The sequence below is a fragment of the Thamnophis sirtalis genome, unplaced genomic scaffold, assembly GCF_051295495.1.
Source record: "Thamnophis sirtalis isolate CommonGarterSnake01/CBP01778 unplaced genomic scaffold, rThaSir2_p1.2 scaffold_7, whole genome shotgun sequence".
NCBI classification, from domain to species: Eukaryota; Metazoa; Chordata; class Lepidosauria; order Squamata; family Natricidae; genus Thamnophis; species Thamnophis sirtalis.
The window spans coordinates 14,578,429-14,605,474 of NW_028261387.1; the positions used below are offsets into that span (position 1 = coordinate 14,578,429).

At 39.6% G+C, this 27,046-nt stretch overlaps 1 protein-coding gene across 4 annotated transcripts; it reads right to left on the minus strand.

The window, feature by feature from the left end:
• Positions 1 to 605: 605 nt before the first annotated feature.
• Positions 606 to 27,046, minus strand: SH3GLB1 (SH3 domain containing GRB2 like, endophilin B1). 4 transcript variants are annotated; one of them, XM_087719349.1, is made up of 11 exons: positions 26,878 to 27,046; positions 17,680 to 17,821; positions 15,638 to 15,766; positions 15,196 to 15,329; positions 14,845 to 14,937; positions 12,207 to 12,293; positions 8,436 to 8,459; positions 5,111 to 5,200; positions 4,504 to 4,604; positions 3,784 to 4,018; positions 606 to 1,600 (listed from the first exon to the last, which is right to left on the minus strand). In XM_087719349.1, the coding sequence occupies exons 1-11, from the start codon at positions 26,947 to 26,949 to the stop codon at positions 1,493 to 1,495; spliced, it is 1,215 nt and encodes a 404-aa protein (XP_087575475.1). In that variant the 5' UTR covers positions 26,950 to 27,046; the 3' UTR covers positions 606 to 1,492. The 4 variants fall into 4 exon arrangements, with proteins under 4 accessions (XP_087575475.1, XP_087575476.1, XP_087575473.1 ...); XM_087719350.1 differs by having other exon boundaries at positions 12,255 to 12,293; positions 26,878 to 27,045; XM_087719347.1 differs by lacking the exon at positions 12,207 to 12,293 and having other exon boundaries at positions 26,878 to 27,045.

Here is a 27,046-nt window from a genome sequence, read left to right on the forward strand (position 1 = left end):
CTCCTATGGGGATAATAAGGAAGTTGGCCAAGAAAGTTTTAATACACTGTGGCATTTTTCAGTCAAGTTGTAATCTGAATGTAAGGAAAATCCTCTTCTGGAGCTAGAAATCCAAACTATTTTCAGATAAAAAGTCCACCGAATACATTTTGACAAGCTACATAAGAAACGTCTTAATATCCGTTTTATGTTCAGTAACTGAGTTTTTAAAATATAGGTATTATGGTATGGGCTGAATGCAAACATGGTGAAACTACAGCGTCTTTATTTGGTGTCTTATTTATTGTGGCATGAAATCCCAGGATCTCGTTTCAGAATGATTTCTCCAGCTATAACTGTGCTGATACCTTCCTCAGAGAGTGACTTAATGTTAAGAGAGGAGGGAAGCATGCATTCCTGAGTTACAAATGCTTTAGGTATGCTGCTTAATTCTGGAGGGTTGAAATACTCACAGTTTCTTTCCTGGCAGCCATTACTTTGTCAATCTTCAGCTGATTAGGAGCTGCCTGTTCAGAATTGGCTTCTGATGTGTCATCAATCTCTCAAGTGTGTTTATGACTTAAGAAGACCCTCAGTTACAATGATAACATGAAAGAAGATAGAGGCATTGTGAAACTGGGAATTTATTTCTGGTGTGTTCCAATCTGTGGCTGATTGGAAAAAGGCTGTTATGGTTTCCGTTACAAAAAAGAAAAATGTTTCACAGGAAAAATGAAATGTACAATTGCAAATTATAATGATAAATGACTGAAAACTTAAGACTGCCTAGATGAATTACTGTGTTACCCAGAGGCAAGTTCACAAAAGACTTCCCAATTCTGATTTCCTTGGGATTATCCCTTTCCTTTTGTATTCAAGGTGACTAACAGTGGTAACATTTGTAATCCAATCAACATTTGACCAAGATGCTTGTATTAATAAGCAATGCTATTAAATCTGAGCAAAGAATTAAATGTATAGAAGTGGGAGAATAAGCAAAGGATATCCCATAAACATTGCCCTGTAGTAACCAACTCCGACACTACCATGTTATGAAGACTTTTCTTTAAGGCCACGGTTTTTTTTGCACAAAAGTGCAGTGATAGACCTTTAAACCTCAATTCTACCCAGGAAAAAAAGGCAACATTTTTTCAACAATTTATTATTTTGAAGAGGCTTGTCATTATGAAAAGTTCTGTAGAAAACTGTTTTCCCTGCTTTCAGGTTCACAGTACTCAAAAGCAGAAAACTGTTATTAGTGAAAATTCCAATAGAAACAAAGTTATGTAGGAAACAATCTTGGCACATAAAGTAAAAAGCCCTTAAACAACTTAGTTCTCAAAACAGTATCTACCATGCAACAATATTGGCAAGAAATGCCCATTTCTAATGCTCGTTACTCTCATCCATTAAGACATTAACATGGAAGACACTTAAATCTGGTTTATATAAAGTTAAATTGCATATAAATATGATCTCACCATAACTGACAGTCTTTATACAAGCCAACCACTCAGTTTAACAGTTCTAGGTAAGTAATAGGCACTTTGCCTTTCTGATTTCCTCGTTCACCCATCAACCAGTCTGAATCCATGCCAGGGACACTGTACACTGTTATCACCTAGAAGCAATAAAGAAAACATTTAAATGTGTAAACTGTAAGTCATCTTACTCTGACATAATTCTGACCATAAACAGAATAAAACAATGTCTTTTAGACAATTATCAAAAGTAAGAGTTGCAGGTACTGTGACAAGAGAAAAGCCACTTCTGGATCATTCCAGATGACACTGTTTAATTGACGGGAGGACAGCATTCCAACTCTCCCAGATAATTTAGGGGGGCAGTAATTATGAAAGACAAACCTCAGATAACCAGGCCCCATGCTATGAACAGCTTCATAGATATTAAACAAACACTGAATTGTACCATGTACAATTCCAGTTCATGAAGCAGAGGGGTTACATGGGCATAAATGGCATACCCATAACTGCTAGTGCCACTATAGTACATGTCAAACCAGCTGCAGTTTTTGTGAGGTCTTCAAAGCTGCCCCACGTGGAAACCAAAGCATGAATGATTATCTCAAGGATAATCACTCATGCTTTGGTTATTTCCCAATCCAGGCATAGGTGCCTCTACTGTGGTAGAGGAATGTGTACAAATTTTTTCTTGGCCACAGTGACCACCTGATCCTCATGTAGGAGCCATGAATCCAAAGGTCCCCTTAACTGCACATCAGTCATGACTGGGAAAATTTAATTTTGTCTGGCATTAGATAGAACATCTTCAGATCAGGATAGTTAAAATACCACAGCCACTTAAGTCTTGTCAGGATGAGATTGAGCTGTCCCTCTTCATCCAGAACAACACAGCATAAGATTTTGACATCATCTTCTACTTAACATGTATGAGTGGACACCAAACTGATGGATAAACTCATCCAATGTGCAACAAGAGGGACATCAAGTCCTGAGGCACCTCATATATTAGGGTCTCTGGCTTGATCTCTCTCACACATCTGCTAACAACAATTGGACCTGACCACAGAGATAAAACCCCCAGATGTTAAGCCTCCCACTCCTAATCATTGCATGGTATCAAGAAGGATCCCATGGTTGATGGTATAGAAAGTTGTCAGGAAATCAAGGAGAACCACAATCATTGTACTATTCCACCCTGATTTTGCCAAATGCCATCCACAAGCACAACCAATGCCATATCAATATTAAGCCCTGGTCTCAAATGTGACTGAAAGAGCTCTAGATAATCCATATCTGCCAAAGCCCTCTGAAGCTGTAACCTAACTAACTTCTAAACAATGTCCCCCAGCATAGAAAATCTAAAGACCAGGTGAAAAATTATCCAGGACCGTTGGATCCAGCAAAGGCTTCTTGAGGATGGAACATGCTACTTTCAATGCAAATGGTACCATTCCCTCTGAATGGAGCTGAAATTATCACAAGGATATATCACATCTCATCTCATGTTCACTATTCAAGTGGAGCATGGATTTAATAAACAAGTGGACAGGTTAAGAGAATGAAGACCCTCTCTATTTCCACAGGAGTTACCAGAAAAACGCACAACAGAAGAACAACACAGATCCTTGTTTCTTTTACTTTGGTAAACTTATCCAGTTAAGAGTCTACTTCTGAGTGAATCTAAACGATTTTACGTGACAGATACCAATTCCTCGTACCACCCTCCAAATAATTCAATGGCTCATCTTTCCCCAACAAGAAAAAAGTCACTTTAAAGAGAGATGTTGGGTGGCTATCTGCAGACATAACAAGGGCAGAAAAATAACCATGTTTTGCCCCCCGTTATTGCCATTATGGAATGCCAGATATGGGTCTTACTCATACTTGGTCAGTTTCACTCTCTGTCCTTTTCCAACAATGTTCTAGCATTTAATCTCCCAAAGTTCCTCAGAAAAACACGGAGCACTTTCAGATAAAGGCACAGTAGGGGCCACATAGGAGCAATCCAACAAAGGCCCATCCCAGGCAATAACCAAGGCTACGTTTAACCACCTATCAGATCCTTGGCATAAAAACCCAGGTCCACCTGAAACTTCACAGGATCTATCAGTTACCTAGGGTAGACCAATATAACCCTAAATCTGTATACCTGCAAAGTGAGGGGGCAATCACCAGTGAGCAAAAAGAAATCACCCAATAATCTGACCAAGGCAAAGGCTTTATGGTAATATCATTCAAACCCAGATCACACTGCAATTGTTCCAAGACAATCATACTTTTATAAAATATTTGCTTTTATTTAAAAATAGCAAATGATTACCTCATCTGCAAGTAGTGATAATTCACTGCTGTTTGCAGCATCATAATCATAAAGTACTCTGGCTTTTCGACTACCACTTGAGGGCTTCAATTCACCAAAGCTTGAAGAAGCTGCTGCACTGTTTATTGAAGTTAGTGAGGGTGTAACAGTAGCTGAGGACGTATTACTACAAGAACTACTTGGAATACAGGTTGAAGATGACTGGTTATTGTTGGCAAGAACCGTAGCTGGAAAGCTATAAAGGATGAACATAAAATTAATGATTACAGATAAAAACTAATGTTGTAAAGACTTTCAAATAACAATTTTAATGTGGAGTTTCATCTTCCAATATAATTTTCCAAAAACAAGCAATTCAATTTTTGAACTACAAAACACAATGTACAAAAGCTTCCACACAATATAACTTTAAAAACATAATTGTACAAGTTACAAAATATTTTATTCAAATTGTCCTGGATGATTACTTAGTCATATAAAACCAAAAAACCCTACTCTTTTCTTCAGAGGAAAAGTGTGCAATAAAATCCTATCTACAGTGATCAAATCCTGATCTTTGATGTTATGTGAACAGAAATTTCCCAGAAAGATATTCTCAAGGATTTGCATTATCATGAAATCTGAATAATCACTAAGCAAGATTTTTTTCAAACCTGCCAATTCTATTTATTTTACCTCTTTAGTTAGGACACATAACTATAGCTTTGATTATTTTGTTACCTTCCAAGCTGTTTCTGAAGGTCCAACATATACTGATAACATTGTGCATAGTAAGTCAGCTGGGCTTCCACAAAGTCATTTAAACAACGAAGATGATGTGCCTGTGAGGCAATAAACACAAATATTAATGACAACAAAATTACTGGGATGTTTCCATCATTTAAAAATACAAGGATGTTAATTTGGAAGATACGGGGAAATTAAAAGTTTTATGGATTACCTTTATCAGCCATGAAACTGATAAATTTTACAAAAGAAGACAATTAACATAGGATAGCCACTAATATGGGCAATCTTTGTTAATGCAGTAATTTGGACTAGCAATTCCACTGCTAAAATAGTGAGAATATGGTATCAGATGACCACATCAACTTAGCATAGCAGTGACAGCATTTTCCATTGTCATTGTTAAAGGTAAAGGTTTCCCTCGCTCATGTGTGCTAGTTATTCCTGACTCTAGGGGGCGGTGCTCATCTCCGTTTCAAAGCCAAAGAGCCAGCACTGTCCGAAGACATCTCTGTGGTCCGTTACTGTATAATTGATTGATTTTGATTTTCTTACCCTTAACAATTAAGCAAAACTATTTTCCCTTTTACCCTATACTTACATGTGTACTGTTGATCCCTTCCAACAGAAGTCGAGTAATTTCTGCCTGCCGGTCAAACTCACTTTGGGCTATCCGTACTTCCTGTTCAGACTGAAAAACATATTACAACTTTTCAGAGTATTGATAACACAAATTTACTTATGCTGTGGGCAAAATATAACACATGGTTCAGTAAGTAGTGGTCCTTCATTGGACTGAACAACCACTTCCAAAACAGCCAGGCACTACATTTTTCAATGGAAGCAAGCTTATTACAAGTGTAAAAGCTATATTCATAAAATAGGTTTTAAAAAACAACATTTTCAGCTAAAAATATTGAAAATAATTCAGGAGCTAGGTTCTGAAAAACAGCTACAGTATATTCTCATTCAATGTTATGTAGTCTTAAATCACCCCGACAGAGGTATTCATGTTTAAATGAATGCACATGTTTGTTTCAGATTAGTTGACGGAAGGTATAATTTGGGGAGGAAATTGGCAGTAAGGTTGTCTACATGTTTCAGGTTTCAGGTTTCAGGTTTATTGGGATTTATATGCCGCCCTTTTCCCTGAGGGGACTCAGGGCGGCTTACAACCACAGGGGAGGGGAAGTGCAAGGTCAAAACAAACACTTTGTGAACAAAAGAAAAATAATAAAACACAACTTTCATTCAGCAATCAAACACTCGGGCGGGTAATTGGAAGCCTATCCCCAGACCTGCTGGGAGAGCCAGATCTTGAGGGCTGCGCGGAAGGTCTGGATCGTGGTGAGGGTGCGGATCTCCATGGGGAGCTCATTCCATAGGGTCGGGGCAGCAACAGAAAAGGCTCTCCTCCGTGTGGTCGCCAGTCGACATTGACTGGCAGATGGAATTCGGAGGAGGCCCAGTCTGTGCGATCTGATTGGTCGATTTAGGGAGGTAATCGGCAGAAGGCGGTCTCTCAAGTACCCAGATCCACTACCATGGAGTGCTTTAAAGATGGTCATCATTATCCTGAAGCGCACCCGGAGACCAACAGGCAGCCAGTGCAGCTCGCGGAGGACAGGTGTAACGTGGGCGAACCGAGGTGCGCCCACTATCACTCGCGCGGCTGCATTTTGGACTAGCTGTAGTCGCCGGATGCACTTCAGGGGCAACCCCATGTAGAGCCCATTGCAGTATTCCAGTCTAGAGATCACAAGGGCTCGAGTGACTGTTGTGAGGGCCCCCCGATCTAGGTAGGGCCGCAACTGGCGGACCAGGCGAACCTGGGCAAATGCCCCCCTGGTCACAGCTGACAGCTGGTGATCAAAAGTCAGCTGTGGATCCAGGAGGACTCCTAAGTTGCGGACCCTATCTGAGGGGTGTAGAATTTGACCCCCCAGCCTAAGCGTTGGTGTATTAGCCAAATTATTGGGGGGGAAACACAACAGCCACTCGGTCTTATCCGGGTTGAGCACCAGTTTGTTAGCACTCATCCAGTCCTTAACGGCCTCCAGACCCCGGTTCATCACGTCCACCGCTTCATTGAGTTGGCACGGGGCGGACAGATACAATTGTGTATCGTCCGCATATTGATGGTATTTTATCCCGTGCCTCCGAATGATCTCGCCCAGCGGTTTCATGTATATGTTAAATAGTAGGGGGGATAGGACCGAACCCTGAGGTACTCCACATGTTAGGGGCCTCAGGGACGATCTCTGCCCCCCCACTAACACCGACTGCGACCTGTCCGAGAGGTAGGAGGAGAACCACCGCAAAACAGTGCCTCCCACTCCCACCTCCCGCAGTCGTCGCAGAAGGATACCATGGTCGATGGTATCGAAAGCCGCTGAGAGGTCAAGGAGAACCAGGATGGACGCATAGCCTCCATCTCTGGCCCTCCAGAGATCATCGGTCAATGCGACCAAAGCGGTTTCTGTGCTGTAACCGGGTCTGAAGCCGGACTGGAAGGGGTCAAGATAGCTAGCTTCCTCCAAGGCCCGTCGAAGCTGAAAGGCCACCACCTTCTCAACAACCTTCCCGATAAAGGGAAGGTTGGAGACAGGACGAAAGTTGTTTAAGATGGCTGGATCTAACGATGGTTTCTTTAGGAGGGGTCTCACCACCGCCGTTTTGAGTACGGCGGGGAAGTGCCCCTCCCGAAGGGAGGCGGTGACAACCGCCTGGATCCAGCCATGTGTCACCTCCCTGCTGTTAGCCACCAGCCAGGAGGGACACGGGTCCAGAATACAAGTGGAGGCACTTACAGCTCGGATGGCCTTGTCCACATCCCCAGAGGCAACTTCCTGGAACTCAACCCAGAACTGATGTGGCAAATGATCCTCCTGTGTCTCAGCTGGATCTACTGCGGTGGAGTCCAAGTCCGATCGAAACCGAGCTACTTTGTCCGCCAAGAATTGAGCATAATCCTCAGCCCTACCCTGTAAGGGGTCTCCCGCATCCCTCCTATTAAGGAGGGAGCGGGTTATCCTGAACAGGGCGGCTGGGCGTGACTCGGCGGACGCAACCAAGGAAGAAATATATGATCTTTTTGCAGTTCTTAATGCTCGGACATAGTCCTTGGTGCAGGTAGTTAAGAGTGCTCGGTTTGCCTCGGACCTATCGGACCTCCACTGGTGCTCTAGGCATCTCCTCCGGCGTTTCTTCTCCCGGAGTTCCTCGGTAAACCAGGGAGCTCTCCGGGATCCACTGACCCGGAGGGGCCGTAGTGGCGCAATCCGGTCGAGAGACTCCGACGCCGCCGAATGCCAGGCGGCAGCCAGAGTCTCCGCCGAACTGTGGGCGAGGGTATCAGGAATAACCCCAAGCTCCGTCTGGAACCTCAAAGGGTCCATAAGTCGCCTGGGGCGGAACCACCTGGTCGGTTCCTCCTCCCTACGGTGGGGGTTTGGCCTCCGGAAGTCAAGCCTCAGTAGGTAATGGTCTGACCACGACAGGGGTATGATCTCATTACCCCTCAGACCAAGATCACACATCCACTGCTCCGAGAGAAATACGAGGTCGAGCATGTGACCCGCTGCATGGGTTGGGCCCCGAATTACTTGGTCCCATTCCCTCCCCATTTTAAACTCTCAAAGCAATCAAATGAGTGCCTGAAAAAGACTATATAGTTCCAATGAGTAGTACTGAATGCTTTTCAAATACAGAATTGGAGACTGAAGCTTACAGATTAATCAATAAGCTAGATACAATAAGTATTTATCCTATGCAAAAAATCAGAATTATCTTGTGTCATGGAGTTCATATATATATGTTTGGAGTTCTTTGGTAATTGTTTATCATTTTGCTATGACACCACTGACTGTTGAATTAAGCAATAATATTTATCTCTGGACATCAGCAATTCACTTAGGAATACTTACTTTTGTCACTTCCTCCGCCCATATCTTGTAAGCATAAAGATGTAAAGAAACAATAAGAATTTATATTGCTACGTTTTCCTCAATGTTCATTTTTCTCCTGGTATGAATTAGTGATCATTTCATGAATTTATTTTATAATGTAATGACCATAGCTTGATATTAGTTGAAGTTTAGTCTACTGAATATTGTTATAGTTGATAGGGCTATTACTAGTGTAGATTCTTACAGGCTGATTTTCCAAAATTATCATCATCATTATCCTTATTTATAATATCCATGTACTATTATGTTTTTACTGCCAGATAAGACCTTTATGCAACAATTTTCCTCATAGTAGTCTAAAATCAATTTGTAGGAAAGGAAAATGTGGAAACAGGAATCTTCAACATTCTGTCAGCAGCTTAAAACAAATAGGGTATTTTTTAAATAGATGTTCAGTTTTTGGATCCAGAGTGGCTTTTGTAGGAAAGAAAAAAGGTCCCTTTGGGCTTTGATTCAGTGGAGATTTATTTTCTTTCTTGCCAGATGTCTCTGGACTCCTCTATAATGTTCAATACTAGGAGGCTGTACATACATAGAGAGAAAATGCCTCATTTCTCTTGAGTATTGTTCCCTCTTATAGACTTCTGGATCCAATGAATTAAATGTGTCAAAAGAATAGTCTTAAGTGTTAAGATTACCCTATATCTTAGAAAGCAATAAAAAGAATACAATGTAAATAGCAATTGACAGAATTATGACCAAATGGATGACATTTATTTTGAAAAATGGCTTATACGAGCCAAATCTATTCAAAATACAACTACTACAAACAATAATGGAAAAGTAAGTGATTTCTCTTGCTATCCAAGCTTGCCTTTGACATTTCAATAATTTAGGCCAACCAAGTGATTTACCAAAAAGGACCCACTTATTGTAATTTTTATGCGTTAAAGACAATACAATATTCAAATTGCTAGCGCTCACAATTACAGTATTATGTCTTTTAAAAATCAGTATATTACATTTTAAGTACCGTAATTCTGTTCTAAAAGATTCCTGTGAAAATATGTATACATCAAAAGCTTCCATGATAGTATTTTAAAGTCTATTTGAAATTTCAGTAGAGCAAACAGTTTCTTATGTAGAAATTGTAACTTTATAAAGATGTAGTGAAAACACTAAGTGAATGGAAATATAAACGAAAGTGGTGATTTATTTGAAATTAAAGTGAGACGATTAACGCTGGGAGGAATACTGCTAGCCATGATAATTAGATAATGAAATTGCCAATCAAAATATAATCATGTAGGACATCTCTTTCCAGTTTATACTATAGGCCATGAAGGCAAGCGAAGCCCCATCCACGGGATGCAGGCAGCATGAAAAACCATGTTCCTTCTAGTCCGTGGAAAAACCTCTCTCCACAGAACTGGTCCCTGTTGTCCAAAAGGTTGGGAACCACTGGTATAGAAAAGATGGATTTGGAAGATTTGGATGAAAAGATAGATTTGAGAGAAGCTCAGAGTCCTAGTCTACTCACAGAATTATGAATTTATTTAGTGCTAGGAAAGATAAGTGTTGATGGACTACTATGATATTAAATTAAACTCTTTATAGCCCATTTTTAACTTATTTACTGAAATTCATACATTTGTTTAAATGTTAACTGAGTATGCCACTCTATCTCTTCCCCACCTATTCATGTTAGGGGCAGATAAAAAGATTCCTAAGGAACAAAGGAAGAAAAGCACAAGAATTTTTAAACCAGAAAAAAGGGGTTGATGGTGTTGACAAGACAGACAGATCATTCAGAAATGAACGGAATTTCACTTTAATTTTGAAGAACAAAAGGAGTACTCCTATAGTAAGGAAGTAACGGGATACCAATCTCTTGAGGACTGGGATTGAATGTTATAAATTCATTTTCCTAAATGCTGGTATGTAAGAAACTCACGTGCTGTGAGAATGATGAAACATGATAAACCCTTATGTCTAGAAGATGCAGCTCACAGGTATCAAATGTACGACGTCATGTTGTCATCATGTGACAGGTCACAATTTTTTTCACCTTCGCTAAACTGGGGGTGGAGGTGGCCAGTGCGTGATGCATTCATCCCGCGGGCCGCGAGTTTGACTCCCCTGATGTAGCTGAAGAAATGTTAAGGTGTGCTTATGAAGTGGCCATGTGACATGTTTAATGTGTGTGAAGATTGACTCTGTAATTGATTATTGGAAGAAAGGTAATGTTCATGTATAGAAATGGAAATAAAGCACAAGTTAATGCCAAAAGCACAAGAGTGTTAAAATTGAATATGCAGCAAATGTTAGACTACATGACACAATCAGGAATATGGACAGGAAAATTAGTTGTCAAAATAAGTTGCGTTTTGAAAAGGAAAATGGAGTGAATATTTGCATAGGTGAACTTAAATGGCAAACTTCAAGCTGATAAAACTATGTACATTCTGCCAGTGTCTACCATTTTCATTTCTTTCAACAAACATTAATCCCTCATAACAGACCATAAGCCACCCGCCCTCTTTCTATAAGCGCATCTTAATATTTCTCTATTTGGTTCCCATCTCTATTAAATAATTAATTACTAAATAAAAAAAAATATGAGGTCTGATGTGAGGAATGAATGTTTGTTGAAACAAGTGAAGATGGCTATAGATCCAAGGATGCTTTTGCCCACTTTGCTAGATGAAAGTAAAAGTTGGGAGATATCAGAAAAACATAAAAAGTAAATGCAGGGGGATTGAAATACCGAAGCAGTATATGTGGTAAAATAAGTAGACAATAAAAAAAATAAATGGGTGCTTAGTGAATATGGGTTTAATATAAATGCAAATGACAAGCATAAAATATGTATGTTGGGGTTATGTAGTTGTAGAAAATGCAACAGGAATTTATAAAAGTAGAATGAATGGGGAAGAGGAAAATCAAGTAATGTGTAGGATAGAGTTGATGAGTTCCTAAAAAAAGGGAGGCAAGTTTAAAAAGAAAAAGGGAATACATGGAGTAGTATAAAAGTGATATAAGCCAGAATGCTTTTCCAGATATGGAAAAAATATAATGAATGGTGCTACCCAAGGCCACCTCGCAGGGTCATTGTTGTGGGGAAATAAGAAGGAAGGAGTATTAAATCACTGCCTTGAGTCACCTATAGAGATGGGTAAAAATCAAATAATACTAACACTAGTACTAATAATATGTCTTTCTTTTTTATTTTGTACCTTTTCTAACTTACTCTTTCTTACCCATTTTCTATGCTCTAAATCAGGGGTCCCCAATCTCTGGGCCGTGGCCAGGTACCGGTCCGTGGCCGGTTGAGAACCAGGTCGTACAAGCAATGGGTGAGGAAGCAAAGCTTTATCTGCACTAATGGGATCTAGGTTGCACATGAAACCATCCACTCTCCTCAGTCTGTGGAAAAATTGTCTTCCACAAAACCGGTCCCTGGCGCCAGAAATGTTGGGGACCACTACTCCAAATACTGCTGCTCACCCTAAAGGTTAATAGTACAATGGGGAGTCTTGCATGCGCATATATTATTTCCTAAATATATTCAGCAACTTAGAAGGACAAGAAACACAATAAAATTATTTAAATGATTAGTTTTTTTTCAATTAGCAAACTGCTCTTTCAGATACATCTCCACTTCCACACCCCACTGGGGTTAGATATGCCAACTGATGGGGTTCTTCATCTAAATAAATAATACTGATCAGCAGGAAAGCAAGAGGAAACACCTGAGGGAAATGTTATGAAGACAAGAGGCCAACAAACCTTCAGCCATTTTACATGCAGCAAGTTGAGCATGTAAGAGACATTTACCATAATATTATTTTCATCAGGTGGAGACAGGTTTAGTTGCTTAAAGTATAAAGACAAAAGGATGTTATGTTGTGGGGAAAAAGCTAGAAAATGCAATGTAGATCAATTAATTAGATTGCAGTATCAGTAGGCAGAGCCAAAGATATAAGAAACACATTGTCTGATCAGTGACACTTCTTGAATAATTTTTGTAATGCTTTTCAATATACAGAATGTAGTACCCACAGACTATTAGATCATCACTTATGCCTTACCTACACATCTTAGATAACACATGTAGTTCCCATTTAGCAATCATAACTCATTTGGATCTGAAAACTCAATCATTAAGTAAAGCAGTTGCTAAGTGAAACCACAATTGTGCTAATGACCTGACTTCAGCTTTCCTTTGCTTTACAGACCTATGAAAGTTGCAAATTCAAGAACTGATGGTAAAGTTACTCTTTTGTCATCACTGCAAATGTGAAGAGTCACTAAACGAGGTAGTTGCTAAACGAGAACTACCTATAACTAGAAAGTTTTCAGTGCATTTTCTTTAAGCATGATCTCCCTCAGGAAACCTGCACAGGTCTTGCTATCATTTAGATCAGGGGTCTCCAACCTTGAGAAGTTTAAGACTTTTGGACTTCAACTCCCAGAATTCCTCAGCCAGCTTTGCTAGGAGTTGAAGTCCACAAGTCTTAAACTTCTCAAGGTTGGAGACTCCTGATTTAGATCCGAGATGGAAAATCTGGTCTCCTGGGTGGCCCTAGAAGTCCATCTCTTTTATTGCTGAAAACGGATAGCTGTTACTTCTCATTTTGCACTAGGGCACAAGGAGATAGACAGACAGACAGACAGACAGACAGGTAGTAGGCAGGTAGGGAGATGGAAAGAGAGAGAGAGGCTTAGAAGTTCAAACTGTATAATATGGACTCATTCCATCATTTTATGGTCTCTCCTAAAAATATTACCACAGCTGTTGGCTAAAAAAATTGTTGCTTAGCACTCATTTAGACACAAACCATTACAGTGTAACAAAAATCTTGAGGAAAAAACATTAATATCTGCTTTTTCAATTTAGCCAATTTTCATTTTGATATATATTTGAATTAACAGTTGTCAGAATTAAGAGAAGTACAAATGATTTCTCTCAGTTTGTCAGCTGCCCTAAACAAGTAAATAAATACTTGTTTAGGGCAGCTGTAAACAAGTAAATACATACTTGTTTAGGGCATAAATAACACAGGTTTTTTTTTTTAAGCCTATAAGGAAAGTGCCACAGATACAGTGAAAGCCTGCAAAGGCTAACAATTCTAATTTAAAATGCACATATATACACACAATATATCCTTCTACGAGCCAAGACGACAAGTTTGTTGTGTTGTGCTTTTATTTAATTTAAAAATGCATAAGACCACTCAATTCTATAATGATATTGGCCAGTCACAATGACCATCAGCATTATGAGTGCTGTATTTTTTATTGGATTGTGTTTTTAGTTAACCTTTCTTGATTAATGCAGGGTTTTTTGGTAGTGTTTGGATATTCTTAGTTTTTGTTTTATAAATGGACTTTTGAAAGTAGTATCTAATAATGCGTAATTATATTTGTATATCTAATACATAAATATACACCTGAAGACAAGCAGATTCTTGTCCTGCTTTTGAAATGCTTTCATCAGTTTATGACAGTTTTCAATTCTGGATCCTTTTTTTGGCATTAATTAGATGGAGGTGGTCACATGTTTATAAGCCACTGTACCTGTTAATAGTTTAATAAATGCATCACCTTCAGCTTTTTCTGCATAGCCTGGTTATTATGATTCATGCTAACTGAGCTTTAGCTTTGCTGTACTCGTATTCAGCTTTCTTTCTTGCCAGAATATCTCAGGATTAAAGCCAATATAATATTTTTCTCCTGTTCTCTATTCTTTCTTAAAATTATGTACCTGGAATTAACATTTTAATTAACGGGTTCATTTCAAGAATTTAATTTCCCCAATATTGTTCTAATTTCAGAGACTAGAGATTTCCTATTACAAAGTCTTGCCTTAAGCGGAACAAAGTTCTTCTACTAATATGTTCACAGCCACAAACCCTTTAACCTTGTTATATGACTTTAAAAAAAATTAAGAACCCACAGTGACTGTTTTTAAAGGACTGGATCCAGACTTCCTGTTCTGCAAATGAAAGATTTCCTAATATCCATAAAAAATATTTCATCCAACTAAAGCATTCGGCAGATGGAAGTATTTTGCTGGCTCCTCTCTTCTCTTGCAATACTCAACTAACCTCACTGGGTTGTTGTTGTGGGAATAATAGGAAGAGGAAGGTGTATTAGGTATATTCACCGCCTTGAGTTACTCATAAAATAATAAAGGTGGGATAAAAATCTAATATATAAATAAATACTTTGTGGGCTCCAAAAACCTGCACAGACTTTTTCAAAGGTCTACATGACTATAAAAGAGAGTAAGGGCAAATGAGTGAACGTTTTCTATCCTTTCTGCTATTAGCAGCAATGTCTGGAATGTGAAGAACCGAGACAAAATGTTAATTAAATACAAAATTATGTATTGTGAAGTTCTTAAGAAGCAGATCCTACTTACTAAAGCACGTGCCTCTGCTACTTTTGCCTTTTTCAGTCGAGTTTTGGCAGCATCCAAATCTAGCCTTTTATTTTGTAATAGCTTGCGTTCTCTCTGAAAAAAACAAAAACAAAACCAAAGCATTATTATTTTGGAGAAAATGTGAAAAAGATTCAGTTTCATTTCACAAAAATGAAATAGCGTAACTACTTCAATTTCTTGTTCCTTCTTTATCACAGAAGGCTGCATATCAGAGATTGTGTTATATTTCTTGATAATGATTCCAAATGCTCAACTACAACAATAAAAATCATTTATTTGACCTTTCAGAATTACGTCACGTTTCATTAAGAAATTATATCAATAACTTACAGTAATTGTTTTATAGTCTCCTTCAATAAAATTTCTAAGAGGCGTAAGGAAGTTTATTGCAGCAGTCTGTATTAGTTCTCTGTCTGCTGCCCCAATTCTTTTCTGTGTTTCTCCACATTTAACAAGAGCATTTCCTGCAATTAAAAATTGATTGGTTTAATAGCAATATAAGTAGCAATATAGACATATTATAGGTATTTAACTTAGGACTGTTGACACCATTTATTCAAAAAATCCTTAATTGTGTATTATTACATATTTAAATACTACAATTTTTATAGTATGTTCAAAATATTATTTTCAGTACCCAGCACATAGCTTCAAAACGTAAAGGTATAGAACACTTTCAGAACAATGAAGATAAATTATTCATCATAGAAATAGTATCTAGTTAACTTCATTCCCGTCATTCCAGTCATATAAACTAATAGCTGCAACTTGCCATATGCTGTTCCTGGGCCAAATTCATTTCCAGCATCAATCATATGCTGGCCCTGTAGTTCTGGATTATTCAGACGACTTGGTGCTTTGCGATCCAGTTTCTCATAAACAAATTCTTCTATTCTAGCATCTGGCAAAAAAATAAAACATAACATTTCTTTGTTACAGGAAATTCTTGGATGGAATGAAATGTGAGAATGAGCTTGGAAGTGGGGGTGGTGAGGTGAGAAGAAATATATTGCCTAGGGAATGATCAGCTAAAATGAAAAGCCCAGAATTAAGTAACAGACAAAGAAAGAAACTTAGATAAAATCCATACTAATTTATCATGGGTAAAAAAAGATAGCAGGAGACTTGTACTTTCAGACTTGCCGATTTTGTAAATGTAGCCTTACATTAAATTAGAATTAGTTCATCCTGTCATATTTCCTGTCTGGTCTACTTGAGAAGCTGACCCTGGGTTGCATCCAATCATTCAGCAACTATTCATAGTTCTACAGCATTGAACAAATGGGATTTATTATTCAATCCTTGGAGAAACAGCCATCATAGTGTCCCAATAGTCATGTGATCTGGGTGCTTGGGTGGCTTGCAATTTGGAGCCGTGTTACATGATTGCAATTTCTGATGTTATCTGCCAGCTTTCTAACAAGCAAAGTGAATGGGGAAGATGGCAGGAAATTGGAAGTCATTCCTGTTGATTTTTCATCCACCTTCACTCTGTAGTGCTTACCTGTAGCACCCTCACCAGCCACCTACTCACTGTATAGTACCTGCACCCTGTGCCCACCCACCCACCATGGCAACCATGCTCTCTCTTGCATTACCTGCCTAGGACTCCCACCTGTTTCCATTCAATGATCTGCACAATCTGGGGTTTATAATGGCAACTGGGACTGCTGGGATTGCCATTGCTAAGCAATGTGGTCACATGACATACTTTATGATCACATCACTTAACAATGGAAATCCTGGCCCCAATTGTCATTGTAACTTGACGACTACATATATAACCAAACTTGTATATTTTGTAATAATAATAATAAAAGTTTCCCCTGTCTAGTCATGTAGAACTCTCGGAGGAGGGGCTCATCTCTGAAGGAGCCAGAGTTGCCCGAAGACTCTTTCCGTGGTCATATGGCTAGCATAACTATATGCTGAGGAAAACTATTACTATCCCACTGAAATGGTAGCTATTTATCTACTCACATTTGCATGCTTTCAAACTGCTAGGTGGGAGGAGCTGGGGCAAGGATGGGAGCTTACCCCATTGTACAGTGCTCGGTCCCAAACCCAGGGTGTCAGCTTTCCACCTGACAAGCTCAATGTCTCTAACCACTCAGTCATCGTGCCCCCATAATAATAATATAATCAAATAAATTATTGCTGAAGGGCAGTACAATGTGATGGCAAGGGAAGGGAAGGAAGAAGACCACGTTAAAATTCTACTTCAATGATATAAGTTCACTGGCTGACTTTGGGCTGGTCACATTCTCTCAGCCCAACTTGTTTGAAAGGGTTGATGCTGTGAGGAATAGTTGGAGGAAAGAGTGCTAAATGCTGTCTTGAGCTACTCAATGAAAGCTTGGGCAGGCACAAATCTAATAAGAAAGGCTTTTAATAAATCAATTTTCAGAATTGTAGCATTGAATTAAGTTTAGTTATATTAAAGTAGCATAAAGCTTTGAATAATTAGTTGGTTATTTCTGCTTCAACAAACCTTGAATTTCTGACATTCAAAGAGTTATACTATCAATTTTATTTCATCCTAATCACTTAAGAAATTATAAGTTTGGTCTTTATTATGAATCAATTTGTTTTGCGAAATTGTAAGCTTAGTGTTATAGTTTTAAGTTAACATTTTAAGTTCTGTAATTATTGCATTATTTGTATATATTTGTACAACTAAAAGATGACATGTGGGTTCATGAAGAATTAAGTGCTAGTTCCTCAGAAGTTAATAATTCAGGTTACATTATATATGCATGTAGAATGTATCAAAATGTAAATAATGGCAAAAGAGAAATAAAGTTCTGCTCTTACTTGGATTTGGTTGCAACAACACTTCTGTCTGTTTCATAATCTTTTCTGTCCATTGTTTTGTACAATCTGCCTTACACAAAAGATTTTCTAGGTGAGCATCGAATTCTGTCTTCTCTGCTTGCCCAAGTTTCTCTTCTGTAAACTATATTGATTAAACAAACAAAAGCACTTCTCAAGATATGAGCAATATAAATTGATCAGCAAAAATAGAAAAAAATAGAAAAGATTGTCTCAATTTACTCATTTAGTTTTTTTTATTTTCATATTACTTTAAAAAAAACCCTCTCTTCTGTTGTATTTAGGTAGAATGTTAAAATAGGCATGCATGGCTTTTCAAATACAATATATACCATTTTCTATAACTGTTGTCATATCTTACTGGTCTATACTCATATGGGCTTTTTATACATATGGACATATGTATAAAAGTGTCAATAGAATGTGACACTTTCAGTAGTGACAAGAATCAACACTCTTTCATTTTTGCACGTTTTCCAAAGTAAATAACCCAGCAGGAGTTTATTGCTCTGAGAAGAGAAAAGAGAACTCAAAATAATTTCAACTTTTAAATTCTCGCTTTGGCAGAAAAAACACATGGGGAAAAACACACAATAGCAATTATATACACTCTGCTGATTCACAGCATGTATTTATGAATAGGTTCCCAGGTTTCAAAATATTTCCATTATATTTAAAGTGGAGCAGAAGACGAAGGGCAATAATTTGCTGCCAGAGTTGCCAATATATTGGTATATTTATTTATTTATTGAATTTATTCATCACCCATCTCTCTGTCATTCAATAAAACAATATTATAAAAGACTAAAACAGTAAGATAATGAATACAACAAAATTAACAAAGCAATAATTAAGCTAGCAGAGGGGCATGCAATGGAGTAGAGGTTAAATCTTCTAATTCATAACCACCTCTAGGATCGTGACCCGTCAAAACCGCGGTCCACTAAAGCGCGCCCGATTAAAGTGCGTACCTGACGTCATCAGCAGCGCGACAAATACGACCGCAGAGAAAAAAGGGCGCTTTAAAAAGCGCTTTTAAAGCAAGCCGATTCACATAAATGTAAGGGTTAGGTTTAGGTTTAGGTTAAGGGTTAGGGTTAGGGTTAGGTTTAGGGTTACGTTAAGCGTTAGGGTTAGCGTTAGGTTTAGCGTTAGGTATAGGGTTAGGTTTAGGGTTAGGTTTAGGGTTAGGCTAAGGGTGAGGCTTAGGGTTAGGTTTGGGGGGGTTAGGTTTAGATTTACGCGTTAATTTTAAGTTTACCGCTCACAGCGTGCTGTTTTCGTCGCGCTGTGATGTCACGTACGCACTTTCGTCGAGCGCGCTTTAGTGTACCGCACACACACACACGCACACACACCAGCCAATTAGAGAACCAGATTTTAAGATCTTTCTGGAAGATCCAAAGGGTTGGTGCAGATCTCACAGAGGGGATACAATGCTCCAGAGGGAGGACATGGAGAGAAGGCTCTTCTCCTAAACCTCTGCAAGTGGGATCGGCCAATCCCATTGGATGAGATGATGCCTTGGGTAGCATGAAGATAAATATTACTTGATTCCAGAAGCTGTTTGCCTCAGCATTATGGAACATCCCTTCCTTTCCCACCAATATGGACATGTTCCGTGTTAAAGAAAGAAATCTTTCCTCCTCACAGCTTCAGAACTTGAGGGGAAGGGGCAACAATGTAAGAACAAATAATGACTGGCTATTAAGGGTTTGCATCCTCGATGAAAAACCTTCCTTTGGTAACATGTTTAAGCAAGCGATGCCTCTGCAATTCCTGAAATTTGTTATCCTTTGCAATCTGATTCATCACAAACTATCTTTGTCGGCCTGACAGATGATCTGTAGAAAAAGGTCAGGCAGGGTGTGGCTGGAATAGTTTCCCTAAATCTCTTAACAGCTTTCAGTACCATTAACTGCATGGTATCCTTCCATTTAGTTTGTAAGTAGGAAGCAGAAGATGTGGTGGCTCATTTCTAACAACTGTTTTCAGAAAGGGACTTCGCTAGATTATCATTTGACACCCCGCTATGTGCTTATGCTAAAAGAAGATATATCATTTTAGTTCTACATAAGAATGTCAGTACTTTGGGAATGTTGTACCCAGAATCACTTGACAGAGAGATGGGTGGTGAATAAATGTAATAAATAAAAAATTTTTTTACAGTAATTGTAATATATATATATTTGTCTCTAGAATTATACGACTAAATAAATTAATTAAAAACAATTTATTTATATTTTTTGTATTCTGTAGATTGAATGTTTTTCCTGGACCTTGGTAGTTTATGCAGATATTGTTCAAATTATTCAGATTAGAACTGCTCTCTCTCTCTCTCTCTCTCTCTCAAGGACTAGGTTCACATTTAAGGAATGCTGAAGCATGTTAATCCAGCTTCTTTATTAAAATGGAATAGCATATATATCCCTATGATCTCTCTTTCACAAGATGAGCTTGATTATTATTGATTTTCTGAACAGTTTGCTGCAGTAATTAAGGTGTTGGCCTAGAAAACAGGAGAGTAGGTTCTAGTCAGTGACGTGTGGTGAGGTTTATGGCTGGTGAGGCAAGCGGGCAAAAGCCGTCCTATGTTGGACACCGCGGCGGACGCCCTGGCGCTGTGTCCGTCATAGGGGCGGGATGCCTCTATGCTGGACACCACGGCGGGGCGTTTGGACGCCCTGGCGCTGTGTCCGTCATAGGGGCGGGATGCCTCTATGCTGGACACCACGGTGGAGTGTTCGGACGCCCTGGTGCTGTGTCAGCCATAGGGGCGGGACACCTCTATGCCAGACACCGTGGAGGGGCGTCCACCATAGAGGCGGGACGCCTAGCGGCAGGGCAGCTTTTGCCTCTAGCGCCGGGGCAGCACCCCTGCTGCCCCGGAGCTAGAGGCAAAAGCTGCCCTGCCACTATGTCCGACATAGAGGCGCCTCTATGGCGGACACAGCGCCAGGGCATCCGAATGCCCTGCCGCTGTGTCCAACATAGAGGCATCCCGTTATGTCCAAAAGCCCTGCTGCTGTCCAAAAGCCCTGCCGCTATGTCCAAAAGCCCTGCCGCTATGTCCAAAAGCCCTGCCGCTATGTTCAAAAGCCCTGCCGCTATTTCCAAAAGGCCTGCCGCTATGTCCAAAAGCCCTACTGCTATTTTCAAAAGCCCTGCCGCTATGTCCAAAAGCCCTGCCGCTATGTCCAAAAGCCCTGCCGCTATGTCCAAAAGCCCTGCCGCTATGTCCGACATAAAAAAAGTGCCAGCCCGCACGCCAGCAGAGGCGGGTAAAACACACACACACACAAATTACTTACAATAATACAATTACTTACAAATTACATTAATTTTGAATTCCTCCCCCTCCCTCCGACCCACATACCTTTTCCAGCTGCTTCACAGAAGATTTCAACTCTGCTCGTCTGCCATGATGAAAATGTAAAAAAGTAAAAGGAAAAAGGCAAGAGCTGCTGAGGTCAGGCTGGATTAGCTGCTGCCAGAGTCTCCAATGGATGACTCTGCTTAACTGTTTAAAAAAGCCTCTTAAAAAAGTGCCCTCTACAGGAGGCGGCGAGAGAACCACTTGCCTCATCTACATAAGGAATTTTTTGGCTTTTAACCCTTGCTTAACTCTGCTTGAGTGATCATAAAGATAGACTAAATGAGGCACGTGGTTCCCCCGCCTCCTCCTGTAGAGGGCACTTTTTAGAGGCTTTTTTAAACAGTTAAGCACTAACTGTGACTCTGGCAGCAACTACCTCAGCCTTTTTCCTTTTACATTTTTTTTTCTTTTCATGATGACAGTGGTGAGGCCCTGCCTCCCCTAACTGCATGTCCCTGGTTCTAGTCTAGGTTAGGCATGAAAGCTAATTGACTTTGGTCCAATTAGTACTGTCTCTCTCTGTCTCTCAGTCCAATCTATCTCACAGGGTTATTTTTGTTGAAAAAAAACAGGTGGAAGAAGAAATATTATATATGTTCACTGCCTTTAATTACTTATAAAGTAATTAAGTGGGATAAAAATAATCTAAAAAACAAAATATTCCAGAAGATTGCCTCTAAATATGACATTCCAATCAATACCAAATAACAAAAATGAACTATTAAGCTTATGATTAATCTCTCAAAAATTGAGATTTAGAGATACCTTTAAATATTGCTTTATTTCTTTGTGAACTTTCACGAATGCTTAAGAAGTATGCTATAGTTACCGTATGGTAAGTATTTGGTGTTATATAATGTGTAAATGAAATGCATGAGAATGTTGGGTAGAATCTCCAGTATGCAACTTTTATTAATTAATATCTTGACAGAGATATGAATTTGTGCAGGTAATCTCAAAAGACTATGTGACATACATTTTATGGACCAGTTATACAAATAACCTTTTGCATACAATTATGTAAGAAAATAGAGAGGTAGCCAAATATCTAATTCATGATAACAATACTACCATTAATAACATATAAATTGACAATAGTATTACTATTACTATGATGACTTACTAGTACAAAAATTATTGGAGCCTCTATTAACTAGTTTAACTCAGATCAAAACTATATTTATTTGTAGTCAAGAAAATGCAAAATGAAGCAGTTAATTTTTTTTCATATAAAAGTGAACAAGTCAGCATCATAAGACAAAAATTATAGGATCTCTCAACGGGAACAGAGTTTTGTTTGTTCTTGTTCCAGCACCAAAGAACAAACTACAAATGAAGATATGTAGTTTTTAAAATAGAGGAAGTGTATAATAGCCTGTAAAGTACCATATTTTTCAGAGTATAAGACGCACCTTTTTCCCTCAAAAAAGAGGCTGAAAATCTGGGTGTGTCTTATACACTGAATACAGCATTTTTTGCCTCCTGAAACTCCACCCCCTACATCAAAATGGCCGTGCACAGCTTGTAGAAGGCTTTCAGAGAGCTCCTGGGGGCTGGGGAGAGCAGAAATGAGTAAAAACAGGCTGTTTTTTTGCTCAATTTTGCCCCCCCCCAGCCCCCAGGAGCACTCTATAAGCCTCCTAAAGGCTATCCATGACCTCTTTTTTTTGACAAAAATTGGTCCATTTTTGAGAAAAACGGGCTGGTTTTTGCTCTTTGGTTGGGGGGGGGGGGGCACCTCCAGGAGCACTCTACAAGCCTCCTAAGAGCTATTCATGCCTTTTTTGGAAAAAAACAAACAGGGAGGTTTTGCAGAGTGCAAAAACTTTTTTTAAAATTTTCCTCTTCAAAACCTTGCTGAGTCTTATACTCCAAAAATACAGTAATTTAAAGAAGCACTCGTATTTAAGAAAAATGCTAACTTTTATTTATATTAATCTTTAGCAATTAGCTTGAAGAATGGGGACAAGGCATCTGTAATCTGGATCTTTTCGTTTTCTGATTGGCAAAGGGCTCCAAGGCATGACTCAGTGATGGGTTGGTACACTGCTAATTGCATCTTTGAAAGAGTAGATGATGTTGCTTGTTTAGGAGAAGGTGGTAGTATACCTCTTTCTCATGACACGATAGCTCAGACTGGAAATTCAGGACAACTATCCATTAATCTCCAACCAGCCCTTTCTAGGGAAAATTGTTGAGACAACTTTGGGGCAACAGCTGCAGAAAGCCCCGGGGAAACAGATTTTCTAAACGAATTCCATTCTTAATTCAGACCTATGTATGCCACCAAGATTACAAAACTATGGTTACTCATTGGGTCATCATTTCAGAGAGATATCCTTACCTAATCGGAGAAACAGAATGACCATGAGCACGGCAGAAAAGCAATGGGAGTGACTTCTGACTTCCTCATTGACTTTCCTTGTAGAAAGCTGGCAGGGAATATTGGAAATGATGATCATATGACCATGGCTGAGTGTAACAGCGACCACAACTTTGCAAAATGTCAATCCTACAGGAGTCATGGGTCCTACATTTTGTAAGTTAGCCTGTTAGAGGTATGTTGATTAAAATACCAGTGACCTACATTGCACTGTTTCACCCAATTGAAGGTCACAATCAAACACAAGAGTTTTAGTAGTATATAGATGCTCGTGGATGATCTCTAGTGACATTGGGTTATGCAATGCAATCTGTTTGGCATTGCTTTATCTCTGAGCAGCTTTCAATACCGCATATATCTATAAATAAAAAATAGTATAAACTTGGAGATTTTGCAAAGAGCCATTAGTGTTGGTGGCCTGAATGAAAAAAACAAGAGACGAGCTGAGCAAACATCTGTTTTGCATATTGCCTGTTTTCCACCTTCTCTCTTCTGAGTTCACTGCAATCTAAACAATTGTAAATAAAATACAGTATATATTATTAAAAAAAATGTGTAAAACCATCTCTCTCTCTCCCTCTCCCCTATACTGTTCCTTAGTTGTGAAAAATTCAGCCAAAATATTTGGTATTTTGGAAATGAGTTGACTTAGTCTTAAATGTTCTTTAGCATGTTTACTTTACAATATGCATAGCCTAGGATTAGGCTATTTCTAAGGAATTCTGGACAAGGTACAAAGTCAAAGCAAACAAAATAAAAAACCAGTATACAATAAGTTACAATAATATTAAACATTAAATTGATTGGATATCCACAAAACAAATCCAACTAAACTCAGGGCTGAACATATGCTGGAATAAAATTGATCTTGGTAGGAAATGCCGGCAATATAGGGAAAGGTATGTCACAAAATCAGGGTGACAAAACCACTATGACATCAGCATACTTTTCATTTTGTTATTCTATCCCTATATATAACTTTTAATATCATACAATGAATTAAGTCAAGATTTGCATAATTAACTATTAATACTATCAATAAATAAACCGTACTTAGCCAATGAAGGCTCACCTCAAAATGTAAAGCAGATTAATTCTGTTTAGGATCAGGATAGGGAGCGTTTAAAAAACTCTGGAACTATAGGCTAGACTGGAAAATCAATAATGACAGAAGGCATTGGCAAACCATTCTTATTGGTGCCCAGAAAACTACAGACATGGCCATGGTGTTACCAGCAACTAAAAGAAAACATTACTATTACCCTGCTTCCATCATTAGTTTATATTTAAGAAAAGAGATCAGAAACATATCATAAAAACCAAATGGAAGGTTTAAAATTAATATATAATACTGTGTTTCCCAGAAAATAAGGTAGGGTCTTATTTTCTTCTGACCCCCAAAATAAGCACTTGGCCTTATTTTCAGGGAGGTCTTATTATTTTTGAGGTGCAGGAGGTGACGAGCGTGGTCACCTCATGGCTGTTGCTGTGTTGCGATATTTTCGGGGAGGGTTTATTTTCAGGGGAGGGCTTATTTTAGTTCATGCACTCAAAAGCCCGATTGGGCTTATTATTTGGGGAGGTCTTATTTTTGGGGAAACAGGGTAGCACTTTAAGGGTGGGGCAAAAAAAAAGTTTAACATAGTTCTAGTTGTATTGGAAATTATGCAACTAACAGAATTTTACCAAAAAACGAAATGCCATCCTGTTATTAACAAGAAAAACTTAAAAGATCTCCAGTAACTTTGTGCTATGGCAACAATTGCACAACACAGGAAGTTTGATGTAAGTGTAGTTAGGAACAAAATATACTATAAAGCCACTAATTCACCCAATCTACCAATAATGAAAATATAAAAAAGTGAATGTTAAGCAACCATAAGACTTTACAGACAGGCATTTTCCTTTTGCAAAGTTAAACATAATCTCAATGTGCGGAGTCAGCTGTACGAAGTTACTCTTGATCTTAAGCTAATAATAGCTGAGAGCACATGTTTTATTTTTTGTTTTTCAAATGTTACAAAGGGAGACACATGGAGAGCGAGGAGGCGGCCTCGCTTTGTTTTATTATATTATGATTTTACTTGTATTGCATTATTCCAAAATGACAGTACCGAACCCTAGTGTCTATAAAAGCCAGCAGCCACATACAGTTAGCCTAATGGCTTGCAATTATTCGCCTGCAGAAATCTAATTTAAGTGAAACAATGGTGGCACAAGAACCTTGCTGGATCAAACTGCAGGGCCATCTAGTCCAGTGTTTTTCAACCACTGTGCCGCGTGACATAGTGTAAGGTGTGCCATGGGAAAATTACTTTATATAAAGTCAATATAGGCACAGAGTTAAATTTTTTTTTAATATTTTCTAATGGTGGTGTGCCTCGTGATTTTTTTCATGAAAAAAGTGTGCCTTTGCACAAAAAAGGTTGAAAAACACTGATCTAGTCCAGCATTTTGTGTCACAAAGTACCCAGCGGAGATGCACTTTGAAACCTTCAGGGCCAGAATGAATGGCAACATTTTCATTCCCAAAATCCAGTCCCGTATTGAAGACATCAGCTTGCCATTTGATTTACAAGGCTAGCAAGCAGCTATCAATATAAGTCAAGACCCACCCACCCACTCCACCCTCCCAAAATCTTCCATCAACCTGTCCAAGCCTTTTTTAAAAAAATAAAAATCACCTGCCCTGGCTGCTATCATTATGAACAGGCTTGAAAAATTTCATAGCGTAGTTATTGTTGCGGGGCAAAAAAAAACCACGATTTTTGCACTGTCAGTCCCAGCACTGAACTCTTCACGCGTCGTCTTAGGGCCATCGGTGGTTCCCCATCACCCGTCTTCGTCTTCCTTCCGTCTCCTACCTTCCTCCCTTTCGCGGGAAACGCCCCCCCCCCCCGCAAGCCTCCGAGGAGACTGGCAAACCGAAACGGAATAAAAGAAAGCCCAAAAAGTGGAGGAGGGGGGGGAGAAGGCGAAGGCCGGGAAAGAGAAACCTTTGCGTAAGCGCTGGAGCTGCGGAACGGCGGGCATTAAACCCGCGGCGCTTTCCCCCTCCTTCCCCAGGCGGTGAGGACAGCCGTCGGGTAAGGGGCACCAAAACAGCCCCACCCGCCAACCCCATTATCCACGCCTCTCTGCCTTCTCCGCGTATGCAGACGGCCCGGCAGAGCTGAGAAAGGAGGAGGAGGAGGACTAGGCCTAATTTGGCTCCTGATCAACCAGTTGCTGCCCCAATGCCAGAAGAGCTGGCTTCTATGCCAGTTGGGGAGGGGAGAGGGGGGGGGAGACGCCAGGGGAGGGGTGGGGGGGTCTGGCGCGTGCAGCAACGGCCTAGCCAACGCCCGAGCCTTTCTCTGAGTGGAGACGACTCTTCCTCAGGGAAGGCTTCGCTTCCTCGGCATTGCACTGCCTTCCTTACCTGGACGGCTCGGCTGAGGAACGTGCCAGCGTCAGCCGCCAGCTTCTTCACATTGAAATCCATAATATTCATCTTTCACCAGAGCCGACCAATTTGGGGGTGGTGGTCGGGGGTGGTGGTGGCGGCGGCGGCGGCGTGCCGCCCACCACACTTCCTCCCTCTGGAAGCG

Coding starts and splice junctions, on each gene's coding strand:
- SH3GLB1 (XM_087719349.1), bottom strand. CDS start 26,949: ATGAATATTATGGATTTCAATGTGAAGAAGCTGGCGGCTGACGCTGGC. Junction 15,767..17,679: donor GTTGTTGCAACCAAATCCAA/GTAAGAGCAGAA, acceptor TTTTTTTGCCAG/ATGCTAGAATAGAAGAATTT. Junction 15,330..15,637: donor TGGCCCAGGAACAGCATATG/GCAAGTTGCAGC, acceptor TTTTAATTGCAG/GAAATGCTCTTGTTAAATGT.